The sequence below is a fragment of the Phasianus colchicus genome, chromosome 4, assembly GCF_987193195.1.
Source record: "Phasianus colchicus chromosome 4, bPhaCol1.hap1.1, whole genome shotgun sequence".
In the NCBI taxonomy this organism is placed as follows: Eukaryota; Metazoa; Chordata; class Aves; order Galliformes; family Phasianidae; genus Phasianus; species Phasianus colchicus.
The window spans coordinates 20300035-20322476 of record NC_143439.1 but is presented as its reverse complement, the minus strand read 5'-3'; the positions used below and the strand labels follow the sequence as shown (position 1 = coordinate 20322476).

The 22442-nt window shown below is 38.2% G+C and overlaps 1 protein-coding gene across 1 annotated transcript in view; it reads right to left on the bottom strand.

The window, feature by feature from the left end:
- Positions 1–6360: 6360 nt before the first annotated feature.
- Positions 6361–22442, bottom strand: part of PPA2 (inorganic pyrophosphatase 2) — a 35874-nt gene continuing 19792 nt past the window's right edge. Inside the window, exons 8-12 of the mRNA XM_031607478.2 lie at positions 15974–16101; positions 14093–14178; positions 12557–12626; positions 7565–7604; positions 6361–6536 (exon numbers count right to left, since the gene is read on the bottom strand). Coding sequence (XP_031463338.2) covers positions 6502–6536; positions 7565–7604; positions 12557–12626; positions 14093–14178; positions 15974–16101 — 359 coding nt within the window. The 3' untranslated portion in view covers positions 6361–6501. The remainder of the gene's footprint in view (positions 6537–7564; positions 7605–12556; positions 12627–14092; positions 14179–15973; positions 16102–22442) is intronic.

Below are 22442 nucleotides of genomic sequence, written 5' to 3'. Positions count from 1 at the left end.
TTAATGTTCCACTATCCTATGTTTTTAATATTTAAGGTACGCTAAGTCTATCAATTAAACTTTAATCGTGCTTAAACAACTGTTCTGTGCTACAAACAGCCACCGCTGCTCCAAATATACCATTTCATCAGACAATAACACCATGCCATTATATGACACAGCCTGAGAGGTCAGGATAAGGCTCAGAGAAATTCATCTCCCCCACATGTAAGATACTGTTCCTGGTTAACCCACCAAGGTTCAGGGGCTCTGCAAGTTCTCTCAACAGCACAGCAGGAAAGCATTTAGTTCTTCTCCCACTTTTTATTTTCTACTTAGAGTATTATCTCTTTGAGGTGCTACATATATGTGAAGTACCGACTATACTCATCTCTGATCATAATTACCAGTAATAGTAGATACCGAAAATGGTTACAGCTACAAAATAAGCTTTTTTTGTTACTCATATTCTGAAAAAGAGCGTATTTTAAATCAAGAAAAATAGCTTCTTATTTTTCTAAGGAGTTTTCTGAGTACTCTCTGCTTTTGATGGGTCAGAAGACTTCAGTACAACATTGTTTCAGAATGAAACCTTTAAAAATGAAGGTTTTTTTAATAGGAAAAGTCACAATCGAAAATTTACATGCAAGATTCAGAGAGTAAAAACTGATCATCAAGGAAGAAGATTGAAAATGAGTCAGCTACTTCTATCCACTATGTAACTAATCATCAGAAATAGCTTTTGCTGAACTTATTTTGAATAAATTTATATTTGGAAAGGGGACAGGCTTTTAAGTCAAAAGAAAAAAATGCTGAAGTTTTAAGAACTGTTGCACATATGTTCATTAACTGCTGCATTTAGCTTGGTCTCTTCCTGCTAAAGAGCACTTCACCCCTCCCCCCCCTTTGCTTTTTTCCCTTCTCTCAAAAAATAACTTTTGTTTTCACATGAGATCACAAGACCATTCAGTGAAAAATATCACATGCAGTGCAACTTGCATACATTACACTTTCAGGCCTTGAGCTTATCGGTATTATTCAAATTAGCTATACTACGTATATAATAAAGAGCTTGCATGTCACAGAAACATCATTACGGTATTTTCAAGAATTGTGTCACTTCTTCCAAGAAGCATGAATTGAAAATAGACATGTAAGGTTCATTTGCATTTCAGTTAGTGGTCCCACAAGCTATTCCAGCTCAAGAAAGACAGCTAAGCACATCAAGAGAACTACTTCTATAGAGCTGAATATCAGAAAATAACAACTGTATGTTATTTGTAGTTCTGATGAACTGTTCTGTTCCACAGAAACATGAAGCCCAAATTGTTTCCAGCATTAGCACAACAGATGCCATTTCCTTTTCCCCATTTGGGTCCCTCCATTCTGCTCTTCTCGTGCTTTCACTACCAGCTATTACTTTTTCACGTGCACTTTACAATGAACCTTCCTTAGCTACTCTGCTCTTACCCCAACTCCTTTTCTCTTGCAAGATTTCCCTTTCACACACTCTCAGCTACAGAAACTTGCTGTGACTGGATTCCAGAATTCCTCATCTGAATGCTTAGAAGCTTTGTGCTGCCAACCTATGGGATTAGAGAGACATCTGTTAAAAATAAGGCTTCTTTGGCATTTAAAGTTTTCAAGCAACTAATGCCCACAACATTACTGTAACATAAACACATACTGTCCCCCTTTATAGACAGAGAGAAAGAGAGAGGTTTATGTGATTTATCTGAGACATAAAACCATCCAAGTAAAATGCTAGGAATTCCTAAATTCTTGATTCCGAAATTATCACATAAAAAGTGTATATAATCCAGTTAAAGCAACACAGTAATGAGGCAAAAAGCAAGTTTCACTGAACAGCCCTGCCAGTGGAACCCTGTCCTAACCTGATTGTGCCTTCCCTCTCATCTCAGATCTCCAGGGAATGCAGGCTGCCAAATACCACTCTAATAGATGAGATTTCTCCCCATGTAGCAGGATGTCTAAATAGAAAAACTAACAGGATATTTTCACTTTGACTTTTAAACCAGCTTTGCCCCCAGGCCTCCTACGATTTAAAGTTAAAATGTTCAGACTCCCAGGTGGTCACGCATTACATTCTGAAACTGTTTTTTTCTGTGCTCCAGACATACCACACATAGGCCATTAGAGGACTTAAAGACCTGCTTATGAATTGTGTCTAGCCTCCCATAGAATTTAGAAGACCAAGATGCCACTTTACACCTTGAACTTTCCCACCATTTATGCTCTTTTCACTCTTAGGATAATTATACCATCAAACAACCCAGGCAGATGAGCCTGACCAGCAAAAACCACATCTTCATCAAGTCCTTCAGAAACTGTGTCAGCATAGCAAATCTCACTGCGAACAAAGCTGAATGTGCCCTACAGTTTTCTAGGCATTGGTAGGAGTTGCTCTCTATACTGGAGAAGTGTCGGGTCTGTGTTTGGTAAAAACGTCACCACTCAGAGTTGAAATTTTCCTGTTCATCTTACAGACAGCATAAAGACTATGCGGTCTGTTCAAGCCCAAAAGATACACTAAGGAGAAGTGGTACCTGAACTTAATTCTTCAGATTCCAACCCAGGCTTCTGACAATGGATAGATGTCTACTCTTCAACATATTTAATTTTGAAATAGAAAATGCTTATTAAAAAAATACACACAAAACTGCAGATGGTATAATAGCAGTAGACAGCAGACAGATACACAGGGTAGACAAACCAGCTTCATAACATTCTGATGCCCCCTGATATATGCATCAATAAAAGAGTACAAAGTTGATGAAGTTTAGACATTTCGGTAACTGCACTTACTCTCTTCACTCTGAAAGAGAAGCTGAAGAGACCATTCAGTGATCTATCAGTATACAGATCTAGGATCTTCAGGTCTGAACATATTTTCATTTCTGGAAAAGAAAACAACTCATATTTTCCAGGCAAGCATTAATGCATATACAGAAGCAAACAACAGGAAGGAACAAAATGGAACGAGCAAATTTGCATTTGTGTTGTGATACCTGAGCAAAGCAAGTACGTGCTCTTCCAAAGACAATAAATAAAAAAGTTACTACTAAATGTGGTGACATCTGTAAATAATCTACAAGTCTTATGAGGATGTTCTAGGGGAAAAAGCTAACAAGCAGCAGTGTTCTGGCACACAAGTCTTCCTGCACAAAGTAGTGCAAGCCTTTCTGGCTTCTACATTTTCCCTTACAAAAGACAATCCCTTTTTGACCTTTACAGCAGCCAAAATCATCATCAAAAACCTTACTTCTGACTAAGCATGATAAATCACTGGTTAGATTGGTTGAATTACAATTAATTAAATCAATTACAACTATGACATGCAGCACTACCTGAGCTCAGCCCGAAGCTCCGTAACATTTAAAAGCTTTTGCCACAAGAATTAGTAATAAATTAATAAGCCAACAAAGAAAGCAAATAATCACAAAGTGGTAATCCGCTGCAAAGATCTTGGCTTTTTTTTGTTTGCCCTCCGGATGCCATCTGTAGATTTTGGAAGAAAACACTGCATACATCCTGCATACAACTGCACAGAAAAGCAGGCCGTGAGGAATCAAAGACGGCATGTGGATAAGTCATTCAACCTTTGCTAAACACCCAGGTCATCCCTGCACAATCCAAAAGACTGTTAGAAAGTGAATTCAACAATAATTACAATTGCTGCCTTCTATTGTTTTCTCACACTCAGGGGACCAAAGATTGAAGTCCTACTTCCAGGCACTTCAGAGATGCAATTCCAACTTCTGTGCTGGAGGTAAATGTTCTTCTTCCTTGGTAAATACACCCTATTGATCTCTCCTGACACATGAAATCAGCATTAAGTACTGCTGCAATATTTAGGCAAAACTGTTTTAAAGCATTTCATTTCAGTCACTCTTCTTTCATGATTTATTCTCTACCTACCTGCACTCGCCTGAGCCTTCTAGAATGGGCTTTCTCCTTCTGTTCTCCTCCAGCTAATGCTCCACCCCTTTGTTCTCTAAATCCCTGACCTCTCATCCTCAGGACGTGAATCAAGGTTATCAAGTCCGGTAAGAAATCAATCTCAAATTTTATGGGAAAAGCAGAAAACAACTCTTCCCTCTACTAACCCAAAGCTGTTTTTGCCTTGTCATTTAATTAAAATTGGAAATAAAATGCATTAAAAAGTTCAATCTCAGCTAAAGGAAATGGAAGCACAAATTAGTGCTTGGGTCAGTTCAGGAGCACTTCATGCCACAACTCTCAAGTGTTAATACAAATAGCAACCACAGACAAGCTGTGGTTAGGCACTGTCCTCACATAATGTCTGTACACAGATTTCCCAAACGCACTTCAGAATTACTTTCTATTCTTCTGCAGATTTTCAGAAGATGTCTGTTGGTCTGTTGTTACTACAGACATGAAAATAATATCTCAACAGTGACAAGAGCATACTGTTTTCACAATCCTATTATTTTCCATCTTTAAAAAGTAATATGCATTATTTCTCTGCAAGTAAAACTCCAGCCCTATTCTTCACTGGGTGGACTAAATGTAGGCTCCAGGTCAGTAAAAGATACAATACTGGGCAGCATCTAATGATTTACACATGTAAAAAGAACCTTTAGAGCAGTGTTTAAAAAGTAAAAAAGTAACTTCTACTTTCTCTCCAAAAGGGAAAGAAGAAAACACTGGAGATGCAAAGTAACTCTTGGAAGAATTATATACATTATATACTCTTATTCCCAGACATTCTTTCCACAGCTATTTCAGAACATTTCATTTCTGAATCCTACTGAATCAGTGATATTTGGTACGTTTCAGCAGTGAGGTTACACCTAACTGTATGTCCTTCTATTCCACTTGGGAAAAATCTGCAGAAAACATGTGAAAGCAGATGTTGAAAGTGGTCTGATGACAAGACAGTCATCTGCTCATACACTCCTCATGAAATAAGCATTTTAATGTTTTCCAATTTACAATAGTACTGGACATTTCTGGTCATTTAAATTGTTCATTTTCCCAAGCACTCCCTATTGGTGGTTTCTTGCACAAAGTCAAATCTGTTCTATAGATTTATTTCTGCTTAATTCCTCATCACATGCCATCAATACAGATATAAACTGAAAAACACCACTAAAATAGTTTATGGTAAAAAATGAACTAACTTCTGATCTATCACTGATAGTTCAGAATGGATGTTTGTAATCAACATCTGCTATTCACATGTACAAATTTTCATATGATGTCTCAAAAATCAAAAGAAAACAGCAATGAGGAACACATAGGGAAAGTAATTCGATTTTACACAGTGCCCTACATTGTCGAGCTGTCCCTGAACACTTGGCAGGACAAGCCTCCTAGATATACCACCATATAGCTACATACAGCAGCCGTTCTGCACTCTAGAAGATCTTACCTGTAAACAGAATAATTTCATAGTGATAGGCAGAACATAAACCAAGACAGGGCAACCTTTACTCAATTAAGAAAAAATAAAGGAAAAGAAAAAAGGTCGCTATATCTGTAGGTACAGTGCTGCATGCTTAGAATCCTAAAGTGTAACGCAAAGTATAATTAATAGGTACTTCAAAGGTAACTGTAAAAAAGGAAAAGTTCTTAGTATCTGAAGTTTATGCTGCATTTCTCATACATCTTACACCTAAACCCTGTATATTTAACAGTGCCATAGGCCAGATAGAACAATGCAGTAAAAAAATGCAGCAGATATTTTTACCATGAAAAAGCAAAGCTCAGTTCTACACAATTTATTAATCTTCTCCCACTGCACGAGGAACTATAATAAACCTTCAGGCATACACAATTCTAAAAATGGAAGCTTTCCATAAGGAAAGTCCTTCCTGTGTGATGAAACACATAACTCATCAAAAACAGGATGCAGCACACAGAGCACATGTGCATCCTTGCTTCAATTGTTATAGCGTTCATTAGCTCTTCCTAGCTGAATTACTCATACAGTTGTATTTGTTTTTCAAAAAGCAAATCTACTCTGCCCACAACTCTGTGAAGCAAGCAGAGACAACTGGGCACAAAAATGTATACAACTCAGAAAACTATGCACAGTTGCATTTTAAAGAACATGGTGAACCGCTAAGCCTATTACATAAAGATTATTGTCTGCTTGAAAAGGATTACAGTCAGGGTGGCCAGACAAGCCCAAGATATCATTTAACACAGCATTCTACACACCCAATGACTGGATTATTCCAAAATCTGGAGAGCAAAGTTGAAGCCAACTTATCTCCTATCTCATTTGACATTACATGTCATGAGCAGATCAGAACAATCCTGGAGGTCTACGATTCAGAAACAAACATGCAAGCAAGCCCTCCTCTTCACAAAGACAGACATAGAAAGGAAACATTAATTTTATAATGTCAGCATTTATTTACATGATCAAAGGTTTACATAGTTTGAAAAGTTGTCTCAACGGGAACCCAACCATTAGTGCCTCTCTTCAAAAATGGGATGACTTAAGATTTGAAGATGTGGCTTCAGAACACTTCAATGATCACGTGGAAAAAAGTACCAGGAATCAACTAAAACAAAAAATACACATCAAGAATGACATTAATTCTATACAACCAGCCTGACACAAACACTTAAAAAACAACATTCTGTCTTCAAATAATCTCCTCTCTCATAACAATACTTCTGGGCAAGTTCTATGCCTAGTCTATGTAAAGTTTGTCCTCAAAATGGTATCTGTTCACTTTAACAGTTTGCCTGAAATAATTTTGAAACAACTCTTAACATACTGACATGACCATCCTTGGAAAAAAATCAAAGATTACGTTCAGTTGTTTGTCAACGATCTGAGATGCAAAACTCCAGTAAATAAAAGCTACTTATTGGCATGCCATATAAGGGCAAATTGAATGCAACTTACTTTCCCATGACACAGACTACACAGATGTTACTTTGCAAACAATTTGGAACTTGACTCATGGCTAAGTTTCTCTTAGTGCTTCCTTCCATCTCAAAAAGTACATGTCTTGTCTGTAGCTCCTGCCAGGAGAAAAATCTCTCTCTTTTTTTTTTTTTTCCAATAGTTAACAAAAATGAAAATCTAGGATTTGCTTTTATTTCTCGACTAAAAACACATGTTCCATTAACAAGAAAACCAGTCAAAAGTAAGAAGAGAATTTTGTCTTTAAAAATTACACTTGAGAAGTGTGGTTGTATCACTTTTAAGAAAAGAGGTTATCTGATTAGTTAGCTACTGTGAAGAGCAACAAAAAAGTAAGGCAAAGCAACCTTTCTCCTTTGGAAAGGATAAATGTCATGCATCTATCTTCCATGATCAAAGAGATGAAAAAAATACTTAGTCTTCTCATCTTTTTATGTGAACTACACTTTCATTCACCCTTAAAAGCAATCTCCCACAAACAACTCAGAAATTGCTGCCCATGTTCTATTTAACAGAGGACAAGCATCAAAGTCTGACAAAACCATATTCGTCATGCTCTTGTGGACAAAAACACCTTTTTCAATAGGGCAGTTTCTAAGCTAATTTTTAAAGCAAATCATTAGAGCAATTATATGGTATTTGGGGAAAAGAATATACCTTCTGGGCAAACAGAATCTCCGTTCTCAGGCACTGGTGCCTAAAACAACAAAAAAACACTGTCATTTTTTTGTTTGACAGATAACACACAAAGCTATTTTACTGCTGAAGCCGAGAGGTAACAATAAACGACAAAACAGGCAAAATAATGAGTGACAGATTAATGCCATCTCTAACATATATCTATTTTACTACATTGTCTTAGAAGGTAACAGAATTTTCCATTTACACGCTACAGAATAAAAATGCCTTTCCAATTACATTATTATACATTTGTACATTTATGAGGTACATACAAGAGGATATGTGTATATGAACACACATACAGTTTGTATTACAGGTAGGCAAACATTTTAAAATAAATATGTAATCATACTCTTACAACTACATTTTGACAGAGAAGGACAGTTCTGTGCAGAGTGACAAATTGTTTTAAAATATAGGTCTGTCACTCCAGGTTTATTTCAAAGCTGGATACACTCTTCAATCACAGTATTACGCAGCATGTCTTGTCCCACTACTTAAGGGATGAAATTAAAGCTGGTTTTAACACCAGCTGGAAGCACCTTCCTCACAATGAGGATGCTAGCCACTCTTATGGTAACAATCCTCTGTCCATCATCCCTCAGCTCCTCACAAATGGGCAAGTCTCACTGATGTAGATGAAACAGCATCTCAGCATAAGAAATACTGCAACATTCACACCCCCCCCACACAATTAGAGTACAAAACAACAGGAGGACATTGGCCACAGACACGATACAAGCTAGTTCCAAACAGACCTACACAAACACAAAACCCCAGGACTATTGACTTGTCTGAACCATGCAGCAAAGACAGCCTCAAAAGTTCAAGTTTGAAGCCTCAGGAGAACAAAGCTGCAACACATCATCTGCATTGCTAGGTGGAACTTCCTGCCATGGTAGCAGCATGCGAAGACATCAGTCAAAGACTTGCAGCATTTTGCAGGAAGGCTGACCCACAGGCAGTGCAGGTGGGCTGAGCACAGGGCAGTATTCAAACTGAGCTCACAGGCCTGGCTGTCTCTGAGCAGGAGCAGGGCTTGCTCTGCTCAACAGCAAGTCAAAGTCTCTGAGAAGGAAAGGGAAAAAGCAGCATTTTTTCTCCTGCTTTACCCAGGGTAAATATGTGCACAGAGGGGTTACGTGACAGGTATGAAAGGATGTGCTGGCCTTATCGCCAGACCACTATCTTTCCTTCCAGACAAACACAAAGCTTTTTTTGCACAAGGCAGGGAGAACCAGTGGTCACCATCTAGAAGCAGGTGCTTGCCACTTCTGCAGCAATCGCTCAGAAAGTTTAAGACAAGGACTTAGCACCTTCCCACCAAGAACAGGTCAAAAATTCATTCCACTGAACCTCTTCACTACAGAATCCTTTCATCAGAAACACTACTTCAGGTGACCCTGCTTGAAGCAAGGGGCTTGGATTAGATGATCCCGAGCAGTCCCTTTCAGACTGAACCACTCTGTGTCATTTTGTTTAGGATGTCACCTCTCCATGCCCAACCCTCCGAGTCACAACCTGGCACTAAACTGAAAATTCTGCTTCTGAAATCCCATATGGAAAAGACTGCTCAGAGAGAAAAGAAATACAAGAAGAGAGGCAGTTGATAGGCTTTCCTGGTTAGATCTAAATTATTCCAAACATACTAGTAAATACACATATCCAAACTCTGTTGGAGGTTTTTCTAAATTGCCAGGAAAAGTCAAGTATTTTCCCCTGTAAGACATTTTTCTGCATTTTAATCAAAAGATACCTCATCCAGCAAAGCGATCTTAGTTTTCTCTCCAGCATTATAAGGGAGGAATTAAGTGATAAGTCTGAGAAACTGCACTACTAACTATATATAGATTGCCTTGGAGATTTTCCAACTTCAAAAGTCCTCAGCGGCTCCTTCTCAAAGCAAGTGAGCAAGCAGTTCTCAGGATTAATGTTAAACAAAGGTTTGGCTGTCCCGGTCATTTTTACAGATGGCAACACTTAAAAGCCTGAAATAAACAGTACATCTTAGAGCTAACACGTTCAGCTACAAAGCTCTGTTCCTCCTGGGTTTAGTTTTCAAAATGTACTAACACTGAAGCTGAGAAAGATGAAACAATTTTCAGATGTAAAGAAACAGAAGAAAGTTTCACCACCTAGAGTGTTACTACCCAAGTGGGCTTGTAGTTGCAGGGACACAGTATAATTCTGGCTGGTTCAAACATTCTCTATGTGGTCCCATATGCACAGATCATCTTCTGATCTCTTCAGAATTGACTGGACATGGCAACTTCAGCAGCTGCAGTTATTCCTAATTTGCCATCAGTACAGATGAAGTACAGATGACAGCTCCCAGTCTGTAAACTAGCTAAGCATAACAGAAATTCCCTAAATCCAAACCATTCTAGTCCCATACCTGTAAAATAATGGAAGGTCAAATATCAGCAAAATAAATCCTATCGATTTGAATAAGATGATCTTGGGAACTACTCCAGCAAAAATACATGATATTCTCATTACAGCATGATTTGGAAAGCACTTCTTAAGGACTTGTTTCATATCTTAGCTACAGTTCTCTTGCTTACAAAAAAAAACCAAAAATAAACAAAAAAACAACCAAACAAAAAAACAAACAAAAAACCAAACACCAACAAAAAAAAAACCCTGTTTTACAATAATACTGAGTGTTGAAATTTCTTTTCTTGCTTAACATTCAAAATATCTGACCTAAGGCAAATATCATCCGTTCAGAAACTCCATACTCTGACTGCAGAAGCAGGAGTGTAAGGAAGTTTCACAAAAGCCAAAATACATTTCTTATTGCAGATAAAATCTCTACCTCTGCTTTTGCTCTTATGCTTTTGTCCAGAAGTTAATAAATGGACATAAAGTAGAAAGAAAATGTATCTGCTTTCAGTTGGAAAAAAAAACCCCAAAAACACACTATCAGAAAAAACAAGCAAACAAACAAAAAACCCCAAACCAGACACAGGCGGCTTTCATTTAAAACTACCACAGCCATTAAAATTCTGCAGCCAACACTCACGTACTTTCACTTTTGTGTGAAAGACATGAGTGCCTGACAACCAAAGTGGGCAGTAGAGTGTACCAAACAAAAGGATATCTGCTTAAAATGTGCAAGTCAGTTTCCCTGCTTGCATTCTGAGCTTGACTGTACACCATTCTTACTTCAAGAGCATTTGTGCTTTTCTTAGTTACCGCAGATTGGAAATTGCATGTGGTAACAACAGCATTCAAAATAGAACTGCATCTATTTTCCCCATCTGAAAAGCAGCAAGAGATGGTAGCCTACAAAGCCAATTAAAATGCTTAGAATGAACTCTAACTGAATGATGAAGTTTGTGATAACCTCAAGAAAACAATATCACTTAAAGAAAATAATGCCAGACACAGAAGGGCAGGAAGTGATAACATTTGATAAAAAGGCAAGTGTGCAAAACAAGAAAGATGTTAGAATTTGATACAGAGGATCTGTTCTACAAATGGGACTTACTTTTGCCCCCTTCCCCCCCCAAAGAAAAAAAACAAAATGCTAAACAAAACCAAAAAAGACAAAATAAAACAGGAAAAATAATTATTTGGTGATTAACTAGTGAATTTTGCTGTTTTAGACAGATAATTATTTAGTCCCTCAATTCAAAAGTACAAATAGCACAGAACTTGAAAGAAAAGGTCTGACACCATTCAAACCATGAGTACATCTGAACTTGAAATCTGAGTTGCATTTCAATGCCCTCGAAACATGATTTGAAAATTTCAAAACATACAAAAGGCAAATACTTTTTGACAGCTACAAGTAACACATCTTAAATGTCTGAGTTCCAAAATCAATTTTTCTTTCATTTAAAACTCAAAGTCCCATTAATCAACGAGGACCCAAACACACATACAAGTGCAAGTATGTAAAGGTATTTTCAAGGAAATGCTGAAAGCATGCGACATGAACAGGAAGAAGTTTTGACACTTCTTTGTGACTTAAACTGACTTTTCTGCACCTGATCACTTTGTTTGTTTAAGACAAAAAGGCACTGGGGACAACATTCTTAACAGAAATTGTGTTGGAATGTTACCTGCACAGAAAGTGGACATCATGTCCTTTAACATCTGAACTTCCACCACTGCTGTGACTACTTGGGCAAAATACTGACTGTGCACAGCCTGAGTCAGTTAGCTACCCAATGCACATGTTATGCATATGAGCAAAACACTTGCCATAAGCACTGATACATTCATAGCGTATGTAAAATAATAATGATTTTTTAAAAGCAATATTTGGAGGTATTTTTCTCCATTTAATTTCTGAAACTTGGTTTAAATTCCAGCATCCAAACCAACATATCTTAAAGTAGAAGAAATTCTCCTCCTCTGGCGTTTGCACATGAAAAGTATCAGACCTGCAGGACATTTTCCTCGCCTGAACAGGAAACCTGCATGTTTTAATTTTATGTTAATTTGCAAAATATGACAGGCATTCTTTACAAAACATTCAGAAAAGCAATCCCTTCTTTTACAGCAACACACTCAATTATGCAAGTAGACAAACAAAGGATCCCTTTAGCAATTAGGGACTACAGTCAGCTAGTCAATGAGCTCTAACACTGGGTGGTAACTCCTGGCAACAGGGGAGACAGAGAAGACAGCGGGCTAGATACAAATAGCAGTCCATTCTGCTATTCAGGATCAAAAGAAAAAAACAACACATCAGAACAGTAATGAACCTGCCTGAAAATACAACTGAAGCACTGCAATAGAAGCTTTCTGTTATGATGCTTACACTTACCCCACAACATCTGTGTTTCTTCTTTCAATTAATACCTTAATTTTTTATTTAATTAGGGACCACATCAGTTTAGGTATTTTATCTCAGTTTTGGAGCTCGGAGTTGTTTTTTTTGTTTGTTTGTTTTGTTTTTTTTTTCCTATTTATTACTTTTTTAAAAGGGTGAAATAAAGTAAGAACTGTCCTCACCGACTGCACAATTGATCGGGCCTCTTCCTCACTGCAACAAAAAGGGCTACCACTCACCAGAACATTTGTGCTGAAAAATAAAAATTAAAAAATGTTTTATCAATCAATGGAAAAGAAACAACACACAATTAGTACCTATGGAAAAAAAATAACAAAACATCTTCACATACAGAGCTCAGAAATGTATCGCTCATGAAATGAGGAAGCCAAAAATGCAAAGTAACAAGTAACACTGGAAGGGAATGAGAGTTTCTCCGGGTTTGGGTTTTTTTAGGCTATAAATTCTACGCTAATATAAGCAGTACTCACACTTACTTCTGGCAGCTCACTTGGGTACAGTTCAGAGGACTGCAGTTAATAAACTAAATCCCCTTGAAAAGTCAACAGAGAAACTGGCATTTCTACAGGGAGCTGAACACCACCTAGATGGCTAGCAGTGATGGCATGAATTACCCCTTGTCTCTTGTGCTTTAATGGATGGCCAAATTCTACAGCGAGCAACTCAGATATTACAGTAAATGCCTGCAGCATATAGCAAGGAGAAAGAATTAAAACAGAAAGCAGGTCAAAATTCTGCTTTTACAAAAATCAGCAGATATCAGTACTTCCATAATGCAGACACAACTTTGGGGCCAACTATTTTTCAGACAAGTTTCTCTGCAGACTATGAATATGTATCTGTTCATAGCAGAAGTGAGTTTGGTCATGAGTTTTTAGAGTCTTAAACAACAAATGGCATTAATTCTCAAAGCAAGACTGAGTTTTTGGTTATTTTTAAGCTACATCAACAAGAAGTTTGAAGTGGCCCTGAAACAACCAGGATTCAAAGTCTGAATATTTCCTGTAATATTCTTGTAGTCCTACAGCAGAACTACAACACGTGTTAAACGCTCAGTCACTCAAGAGTCACATTTTGCCAACAAAGTGTAGAGGAGTGAAGAGGACACAGCCTCCCCCATAGCCTTTGCCCTCTGGTTTAGTTAAAGGTAATCCACAGCCCTTGAAAATCACCAGTCCAGATAGCTCTCCACTATTCAAGGCCACTGGTGCCAGAAATGCCAACACAAGCCAGCTTGGAAAGCTTAATGTAGTTCACTTTAATTTAGATGAGGCCAAAGGCTGGTAATGAGCAATGATGTGGCAGTTTAGAGAACAACTAAATAAAATTACGGAATCTGAAGCTGCAAAAGAACATCACAGCAATACAGCACTGAAAGACAGAACAAACAGTGGCAAGATCTGCATGGGATTGTGGGAACCTCCCAAAATGATCTCAAACCTTCCAGAGCCATTATTAGTAAGTTTAAATAATCTATGTCACTTTGATATAACCAAAAAATTTCTAGAACCACTTACAGCCAGTTAATCATTATCATACAAGGGGCAACTAGTCAATGATAGTCAATTATCAATCAAAACCACAGGTACTCTTGTCACTTCAAAGTAAAATCCAAGCAGTTGAGGCACAGCTGTCACATGATGAATACCAAGAGCCCTAGCACAATGCAAAGAAGAAAGATGTGGCTGGGTACTTACCATTTAACAGTACCTCCTTCTGTTTTTTTATGAAGCAAAGCTTTCCAGTATTCATGGGTTGATTTAATAATTTCAACAGCAAAATCCTAGTTTACATCAAGGAAAAATGTTATGATTTAAAAGGTTATTAAACAGAAAAAAAAAAGACATAGAACTAGTTTATTAAGACACACTGCCTCATGTGTTATTTTAAGGGACCTCCTTTGAGGCCTCATTAAATTTCTGGGAAATATAACAGCAGTTTTTATGAAAAAAACTGAGCTTCGCTATCTGTCAAACATACTGGCAACATATTCAGGACTTTTCCTCAGTCTGCAGCCAGAAAACAGGAAAGCTGCATGAAAAAACAAAGTCAGCACTAGATGTTAAACAGACACCTACAGCTACAGAAAATCATACCAGGTCCTAAATGGGACAAAGTGTGTGAGATATGACTCTTCTGTTACGTGTGCACATCAGGGTCAGAGTTAAGGTTTACTCTCCAGTGGCAAAATGTGCATTTACTTCATTAATTGCCCAACTGTACACTTAAGCATTTGCAACAAACAACGTAACATTGTCAGCTGCTTAACAATTTTTGTTTGTTTAAAAACCAAAGTAATATGAGGAGGGGAGGGGGGAATTTAAAAGTCTTAGGAATTTTTTTAAAAGCCCTCAGTGTTCAGATGATGATATCTAGACCGAGTAGCAAAAATCTGCCAACAGAACACACACTTCCTAACAAGGAGTGACCTGGCAAAATGCCACTGGAACGCTGTGAACTTCACCAGAGCTGTTGGAGCACAGCCATGGCTGCCTCACCACATCCTGAGTCTCTAGAAACGCTTGAGAATTATTCAAGTGCTCCAAACCAGCTATGTCAGGGCATTTAGTGCCTCGAGCCTGAACTCTGATGGCCTGACAGGGATATACCCCCATTAAACTGTTGCTACAGCAGAATTACAGAGCAGGAAAATTTGAAAGAGTAGCTCCTGGGAGAACAAGTGAGAGATCACGTTATCCATCCTTACAACTCTACATTTGATTGATTTAAAAGACAGCTTTAGTGCAGAGGGGAGTTGGAGCATCTCTTTAAACAGACAAAACACGCAAAGCTATCTGTGCTGGTTAAAAGGCATTTTACAACTTTGATAGCACACTGAAGCCTGAACTAGCTGACACATGAACATCATTCATTAGAAACCTGTGATTCTTCGCAAAAAAAAGTCTACAGAGTAGTACAGCACATGACTTGAAAAGCATTTTTACTCAGATCACATGTGATTTCCTCTGGAAAAATCTAGGCATTTTATTCAGCAAGGTCTGCTCCCAAGCCCATTCTCCTTTCAAACTCTGGCCATTTTTCCTATAGGATGTCTAAACAGCCTTTCCTTTTTTTCTAAAAAAGGTCAAAATATTTTTTAGCCTTCAAGCCAAAAACATCTCAAATGTTCACAGACAGAATTACCCAGAAAAACCTACACCTTGAGCAAATACCAAATATGAGAAAATCTGCAATCTATTGTCTACCTTGAACTACACAGCCTTGAAAAATGTCAGGAAAATTTATCAATCAAAACTGAAAAAATATCTGAAAAGATAATCTGTTCATTTCTCTGACAAACAGAATGAAAAAGCTGTGACAAGCAATACAAACCTACACACACATGTGTAAGTCATATCAGGGCTGGTGCTGAATGCTTTCTACAGACTTCCTTTCATATCATATGAATTTTCTCTAAATAAAGATAGTAAACATTACTTATTCCTATTAGAATACCTTCATTTAAAAATTCTTTTTTGTTAATGGTTCTCTCTCTCTTTCCAATTCCAACAATTCTAGAATGTATCAAAGAGGTCACAGCACAGAAAGATCCATCTTTAATTTTGGATTATCTTCACCTTGTCTTTAAATTCTCCATTAAAAGCGAAGTGATTTTCTGGTTTACCATCAGGGACTTTATAACATCGGAACCAGTCAATCGTAGCTTCAAGGTAACCTGGTTTGTGCTTCCTGACATCATCAATATCTGCAGGTTAAAAAGAAAAAAAGAATAAAGAAAGAATATGGACCATTTTTTTTTTAACTCAGAATTTTTTTTGCATTTTTTTTTTAAAGGCTCAAAGGCTTGCTAAGCAACTTGATTTAATTGAGTACTTTCAAAATTATTGGGGAACTCCACTTTATTACATTAGCTATCCATAGTTGATATTTTATGATTTTAGCACCACACTAAACAGGGAAACCAGTTACCTCCTGCTCTTCCTTAATTAAGACCCAAGGGGACAATGAATAGAAAGGCCATACCCATGAAATGAAGAAGAAAACTCCATATTTATAGGTTTTCATCTCAATAGGCACCCTCTTGCAACAATCAGATTAAAATCTGTAAGATCTTAAATCACCACCTCAAAACAAAATAGTCCTCACTCCTCAAAAGTTATATTAAAGGCATCTCTTTGCTCACTAATTCTAAATTAAACCCATTACATACAAGAAGGTTATGTTCCAGGAGCATTAAACACAAACTCTGCTGATAACCCCACGGTATCTGCAGACAGTGATAAGCCAGATAACCTTTTACCTCTGTAGTTCTACTGTGCAAAGGTGGAAAAGGACACATAGAGCACATGTCATCTGTGGGGCACCCTTAGGAGGCAGAAATGAACACTGCCTCATTGGTACAGAGAGGATAAGTACTCACACAGCAATGCTGCTTGAGAGCTATACTGCTATGCACCTTGTGTTCATAGACACCTCCTATTTCCTTCTGCTGCACATATCCAATTTTACCTGGTTTTCCTGGGAGGCTACCACCCCTCCCGTCACTTGAAGTGAGGTGGTCTTTGCCATATGAGTATCAACTCTCTGGCACATTAACTCTCTGACATCATGTTTAAATAGAAAAGCCCTCAATGCAATTTTTATTTACTGCAATACAAGGATTTTGTCCTTTCTGGAAACCAAGCTTTTTTTTTTTTTGCTGGTGCAGCCCTTTTCTTCACATTTATTTCTCTCCTACAGTTACTCTGGATGGAAATGGGAACTGACTTTTTATTGCTGTGCGTTATATGCAGTTCTCCATCTATTTCATAACCTCACTCTGCCCAGTCCATCTTCTATGATGTTATCCTCCTCTGGTGTTTTGCAAATGACTTGATCCTTACTGCCTTCCTAGCATCTCAACTTTCACCACACTGCTCAACTACTTCAGTCTCTTCTCCCATAGATACATCTCACTTGAAGACAGCTCCTGGCTTGCAGACACTGGTAGATCCTCCTCTGTCTACTCAGCCTTACTCACTGCAACAGATTTCCAGAGGTGTTCAGTACACCAGATTACCAGCTAGTTGTGTTCTTTTTTTTTTTTTTAATCTTCAAGTGCCTAAATGTCTAAAAGTCTAGTCTGTGAACCCAAACAAGGACATTTCTAAAGAGAACAGCACTGGACTTTTTCCAGTCCCTTAGTACAGACCTCTCAATTCTCTGCAGACTGCTGAGAGAGATGACATTTAGACTTAACTGTGAGACCAAATGTGCACGGGAACATATGCTAAGTACTCATAGGCATCTGATAGATACCCTCCCAAATTCATCTGGATCATACATTATCGAAAGAATGAAGTACAAAACCTTGAAGAACCCAAGGTACATTTTTGCTTCTGCACACACTTAATAGAGCTACGTGTTTATGGACATAGAGTAAAACACATTTTGAACTTGGCTGCTGGCCATGTGCCTGTAGAAGATTAGGGAGTTTCACTGGCAGAATCCCAGAGAAAAAGCAAGGGCACATGAGGCTGCGCTGGAGGCAGGTCTTCTAAGCCAGAATGCACGTTTGAGCGTACAAGAACACTTTCACAGTTGTGAGACCAACAAAGAACAAATGATTTAGAAAACAGTCATCTTGTTTGGAGGCAAGATGCTTCATTCAGGCTCTAATAAAACAACAGCTCCAATTCAAACCAGACTCTAGCACACGATCCTGTTCTCTCTCTGAACAAGCGAACGTCCTTCCTCCCATCTTGACCCCTTGTGATTTTCTCCTCATGCAAGGTCTGAACTCACGTTTTCTAGTACTTACTGAAGAGACAATAGATACTGTCAAGTCTGTAAAGCAAACCAGGCTGCTGAAGCAATTTCCTAGACTCCCAGTGGTGGATGAACTCCAGGTTTCTGTCTCCGGACACTGCTTAAATTCAAGCATGCTTTCTCAGACTGCTGCTCCTTTTTTTCTGGTTCCTGTTCCAATGAACCTCTCACCTAACTCTGCCTCTCAGAGGTCATTTGCCTCCTATTCCCACAAAAATTGTTCAACAAAAGTGCTTTACTGTTTACTAAGTGCTTTACTAAGTAATTTACTAAGACATGTGAGCCCTTTCCTATATGGCATTCCTTATTTACAGGCTTTGTTTATGTTTGTTTAGAGGACCCAAATAACAGAATAGGCTTTGGAGCAAGCTTTCATTACCTCCTTAACACAAGGACATTGACCTTCATGGGCAGAATCACCTCTGTGAATTTCACTTTCTCACTACTGAAAAATACCTCGCATAGGTAAAACAAATCAGGCCCATACAATCCTGTACCATCACAGAGCCCCTGAAGTATTAACTGTTGTATATTGTGTTTCTGAGAAATTAAGAGGGATAGTGGTTGCTTATATTTCCTTGGCTCCATCCAAACTACTCTCCAACTCTGCCAACCCTTCCCATGTTTTATTTATCTTTTCCTTATTATGATTGCTAGCTACAGAGCACCAAATGAACCTTAAACAGTTGACTAAAAAAAAGAAAATTGTATTATAGTGGGAGCTGGTGGGCAAGCAGCAGGAGAAAATCCAACTAAAAAAAAAAAAAATCAACCCTGTTGCTGTGGCGTCCGCACACAGCACAGAATACAAGGCAAACTGCAGCTCTCCCATCACTCAACAGCTACCTCTTTGGTTTATTAAAAGGCACCACAGACAAGCATGAAAGGCAGCCTGTCTCCCACTTTGAAATCCAACCAGCATCTTTGGGGTACCAAGTGGAAGTAGAGACAAATATCTTCAGATAACAGAAGAGCAAGCAAAGGAAGGTAAAAAGAAATATAATAATCAGTACAGAGATTCTGTGCATTAATACCTATAGAAACAAGCTGCATATCACGAGAGAGATACAAACAAATGAGAGAGAGATGTCTTCTCCACAGCAGACACTGTCCCTGATCCGCTTACCTTTCCTCTGACTTGGGTACTCCCACTGATAGCAAAGGAAGCTAAGCATGAATGGGAGCAACAAGCATGTACTTGGTCAAATGTGATTTCATCTCTGCAAGCAAGCCCTCAGTGTGGCAGAAGACAGAAAGGTCAAGCTCCTGCAGGCACATTTTCAGCACATATATCCACCAGGTACCATGGGGAGATTTCTTTATACATACAACCACAGGTCCCATTTTTCTGGGCACCAAAGTTAAGTAACAAGTATTTTTTAAAATGGCTAATCATGTTAAGGGCTGCAATTCAGCCTCAATAAGAAAAATCTCGAGAGGCTGGCACAAACAACTGCTAGCTCTCTGTCAAAGGAGCAAGCCAATGCAAATGCAGCTCCCAGTTCTATCAGGCTTTACAAAAGGGAGTGACAAAAGCATTTGTACAAAACTACCATTTTTAGTATGACAGATGCTGCTTCTTGCAAGCAAAGCTAAAACAACACGCTAGCAGCAAGCTTTCTAAACAAGGTCTGTAGGAAGACAGGACATATGTTTTTAATAACATCTTATAAACATTCACAAGAAGCAGCAGCTACATTCCATATAAAGGCATTTGGTGTATTTTGTGCAGCATGGTGTGAGGGAGTAGGAGGGGGAGCCCTAGTACAGATAATTAATTCCTTTATATTTAATGCTTACAGAAATCCACAACAAAGGTTTTCATGGCCTCTGTTGCTGCTCTGCATATAAATACACTCATATGCAAGAGTATATAACAATATATGGGACAAAATGTGCAATATACTTGATTTTTGCCATTTTGGGTTTGATCATGTAAACTCAAAAAGCCAATCTTGAGTTGTACATTGGGAAAGAAGCATGACAATGTATCACAGTTAACTACATCACTACCAGCAAATTGCAGTACAACAAAGCTGGTAGAAATCACCAACTTTTGTTTAATATATCTGGTGATCCTTCCACCAAGCAATAGTATATAATGGTTCCTAAAATCCTAGGCCAGTAAGTCACCTCAGAAATGGCATCCAGCATACACAATTGGCCCAATTCACCTTGGGCAGGTAAAACAACCTCTTGAAAGTCAGACCTTTCATAAGTTGCTTCAACTGTCAGTCACTTTTAAAACCTCTTTTCCAACATGAAGATACGTTCAGACCAAATTACAGCACCAAAATAGGGCTCATCCTTTCTAAGCCCAATCTTGTAAAACACATCAGATATACATGTGAATTTCAAAGCATTAAATTCAATCCAAATTATGCAATGAGCAGACAGAGGCAGCCTTTCCAGTCCAAGAATCTGCTTCTTCTCTTGGCCAGTATGCTACATTAAAAAAAAAGCCAAGTCTATTATACTGCCAAGATTTAGTGTTTCAGGGCACAGAGAGCTTTTAGGCCCTCTCCCAGATCCTTGTCTGAAGTTACTTCGTTGGTCTGTTAACAACCATCTGGCGAGCAATTGCTCGAGCAGAAAGACAACACAGTGGTTTCCAGGTATCACAAAGACAGATCTTACTGAACCAGATAAATACCTGAACACGTCTAGATATTAGACTAAATGAAGGTTTCTCATATAGGCAGCTGCATCTCATGTGCAGCTTGTATCAGGAGATTGTCCTTGCACCCATCCATATTAAGTCCTATAAAAGTGAACTGATTACCTTCCAAAACTCAGTCCAAAAAGACACTAAGTCTCTGCTCTTCCCACTGATGACACAGCTCCCACTCCAGCAGGTGTTGAGCATTGCTTATTATTCCTGTGTACTGCCACAATAAACCAGAGCTTTTTACTGCTCTGCGTGAAATAGGGAGTTCTAGGCAGGGATTCCAATTTAAAACAGTATTTATCCATAAACGCCTGCAGGACAAAATACAGTGGAGAGCTATGAATAAACAATGAGGACCGCTCAGAAGTTGGGACTGCTCAGTTTTAAGTTCTGCGAAGTCTCAGAAAAATCAATTGCACTTATGAGAACGATCACAGTCCCTGAAGGAGAATATACAGAGTACCTGGGGTGTGCTTAAAGCAGCAAGTGGAGTTAACACACTGCGTGAGCTCAGGATGGGGTTTACAAGTAATCACTCCAGAGCCTTAGAATTATCTTCTCCAAATGTTCACTGGGGGCTGTGCACATACTGAGCTGAAAGCAAATGTGATGATTCTCTGTTCAATTCTAAATGTTTAGAAAATGATGCTAAAACGACTGGACAGTCTTAGAACGCAACACTTGGCTACATCTTCCCCTAGGAGGCCACTACTGATAACATAGCAGCACGTCAATTATAGAGGGAGGTATCAGTTTTATCTAGAGCTGCTGTCCCTTTATGCAGAAATAATTAACATCTTCACGAAAGGGAAAAGAACATGTATAAAAGGATATATTGTATTGCCTACTCCAACAGATTTGCTTGTTTTTTAGAACAAAGAAGGATTGCTGTTAAACACTGCAAACTAGTCATGTTTTGTTTTTTTTTTTTTTAAATACAGGACTGTAACTCCAATCCTAAAAGGAAATCTAGATAAATATTTCTCCATGATCTAAACCTCAGAAAGGCAGCTCTTCATGAAGTTTTGCTTCCATTCTCTGATAAGAAAGCATACACATAGCAATTACAGGCAAGGGTTTGCATTTAAAAAAAGACAAACTCTTACTCCCTTGCCAAACAAACCAAAGCTAACAGCTAACACAAATCAGTCATAACCTGTACAAAAACAAATACAATACAACCAACCTTCTGTTTTACAACAAAGCTACTTAATCCAGTGGTATAAACTCTCAGTTTTATTCCTACTACTCAGTTGAACTCTTTTAAAATTCTTTCATCCACTTTTCTGATGAAACTCCCACAGATTATTAAGGGAAAAAATAGAAAGTAAACAGAATAAAGTACAGAAATAAAATGCTAATTATTTGTCTTTGAACTACTGACAATTATATCACATCCCAATAAAAACTATAGGGAGGTTTAAATTGAAACAAACAGTAACAGCAAACTATTAATTACTATTTCCCCAAGTTGAACTTCTTAATCTGTAACTGCAAAAATAGTTAGTCATAAGAACTATGACGTAATTTATCTGCCCCATGATTTTAATCAGTATCAACCCAAGAGTTTCCTTTCCCTCATTTCCTCTTCTCCCCTTTTTCCCCGCAAG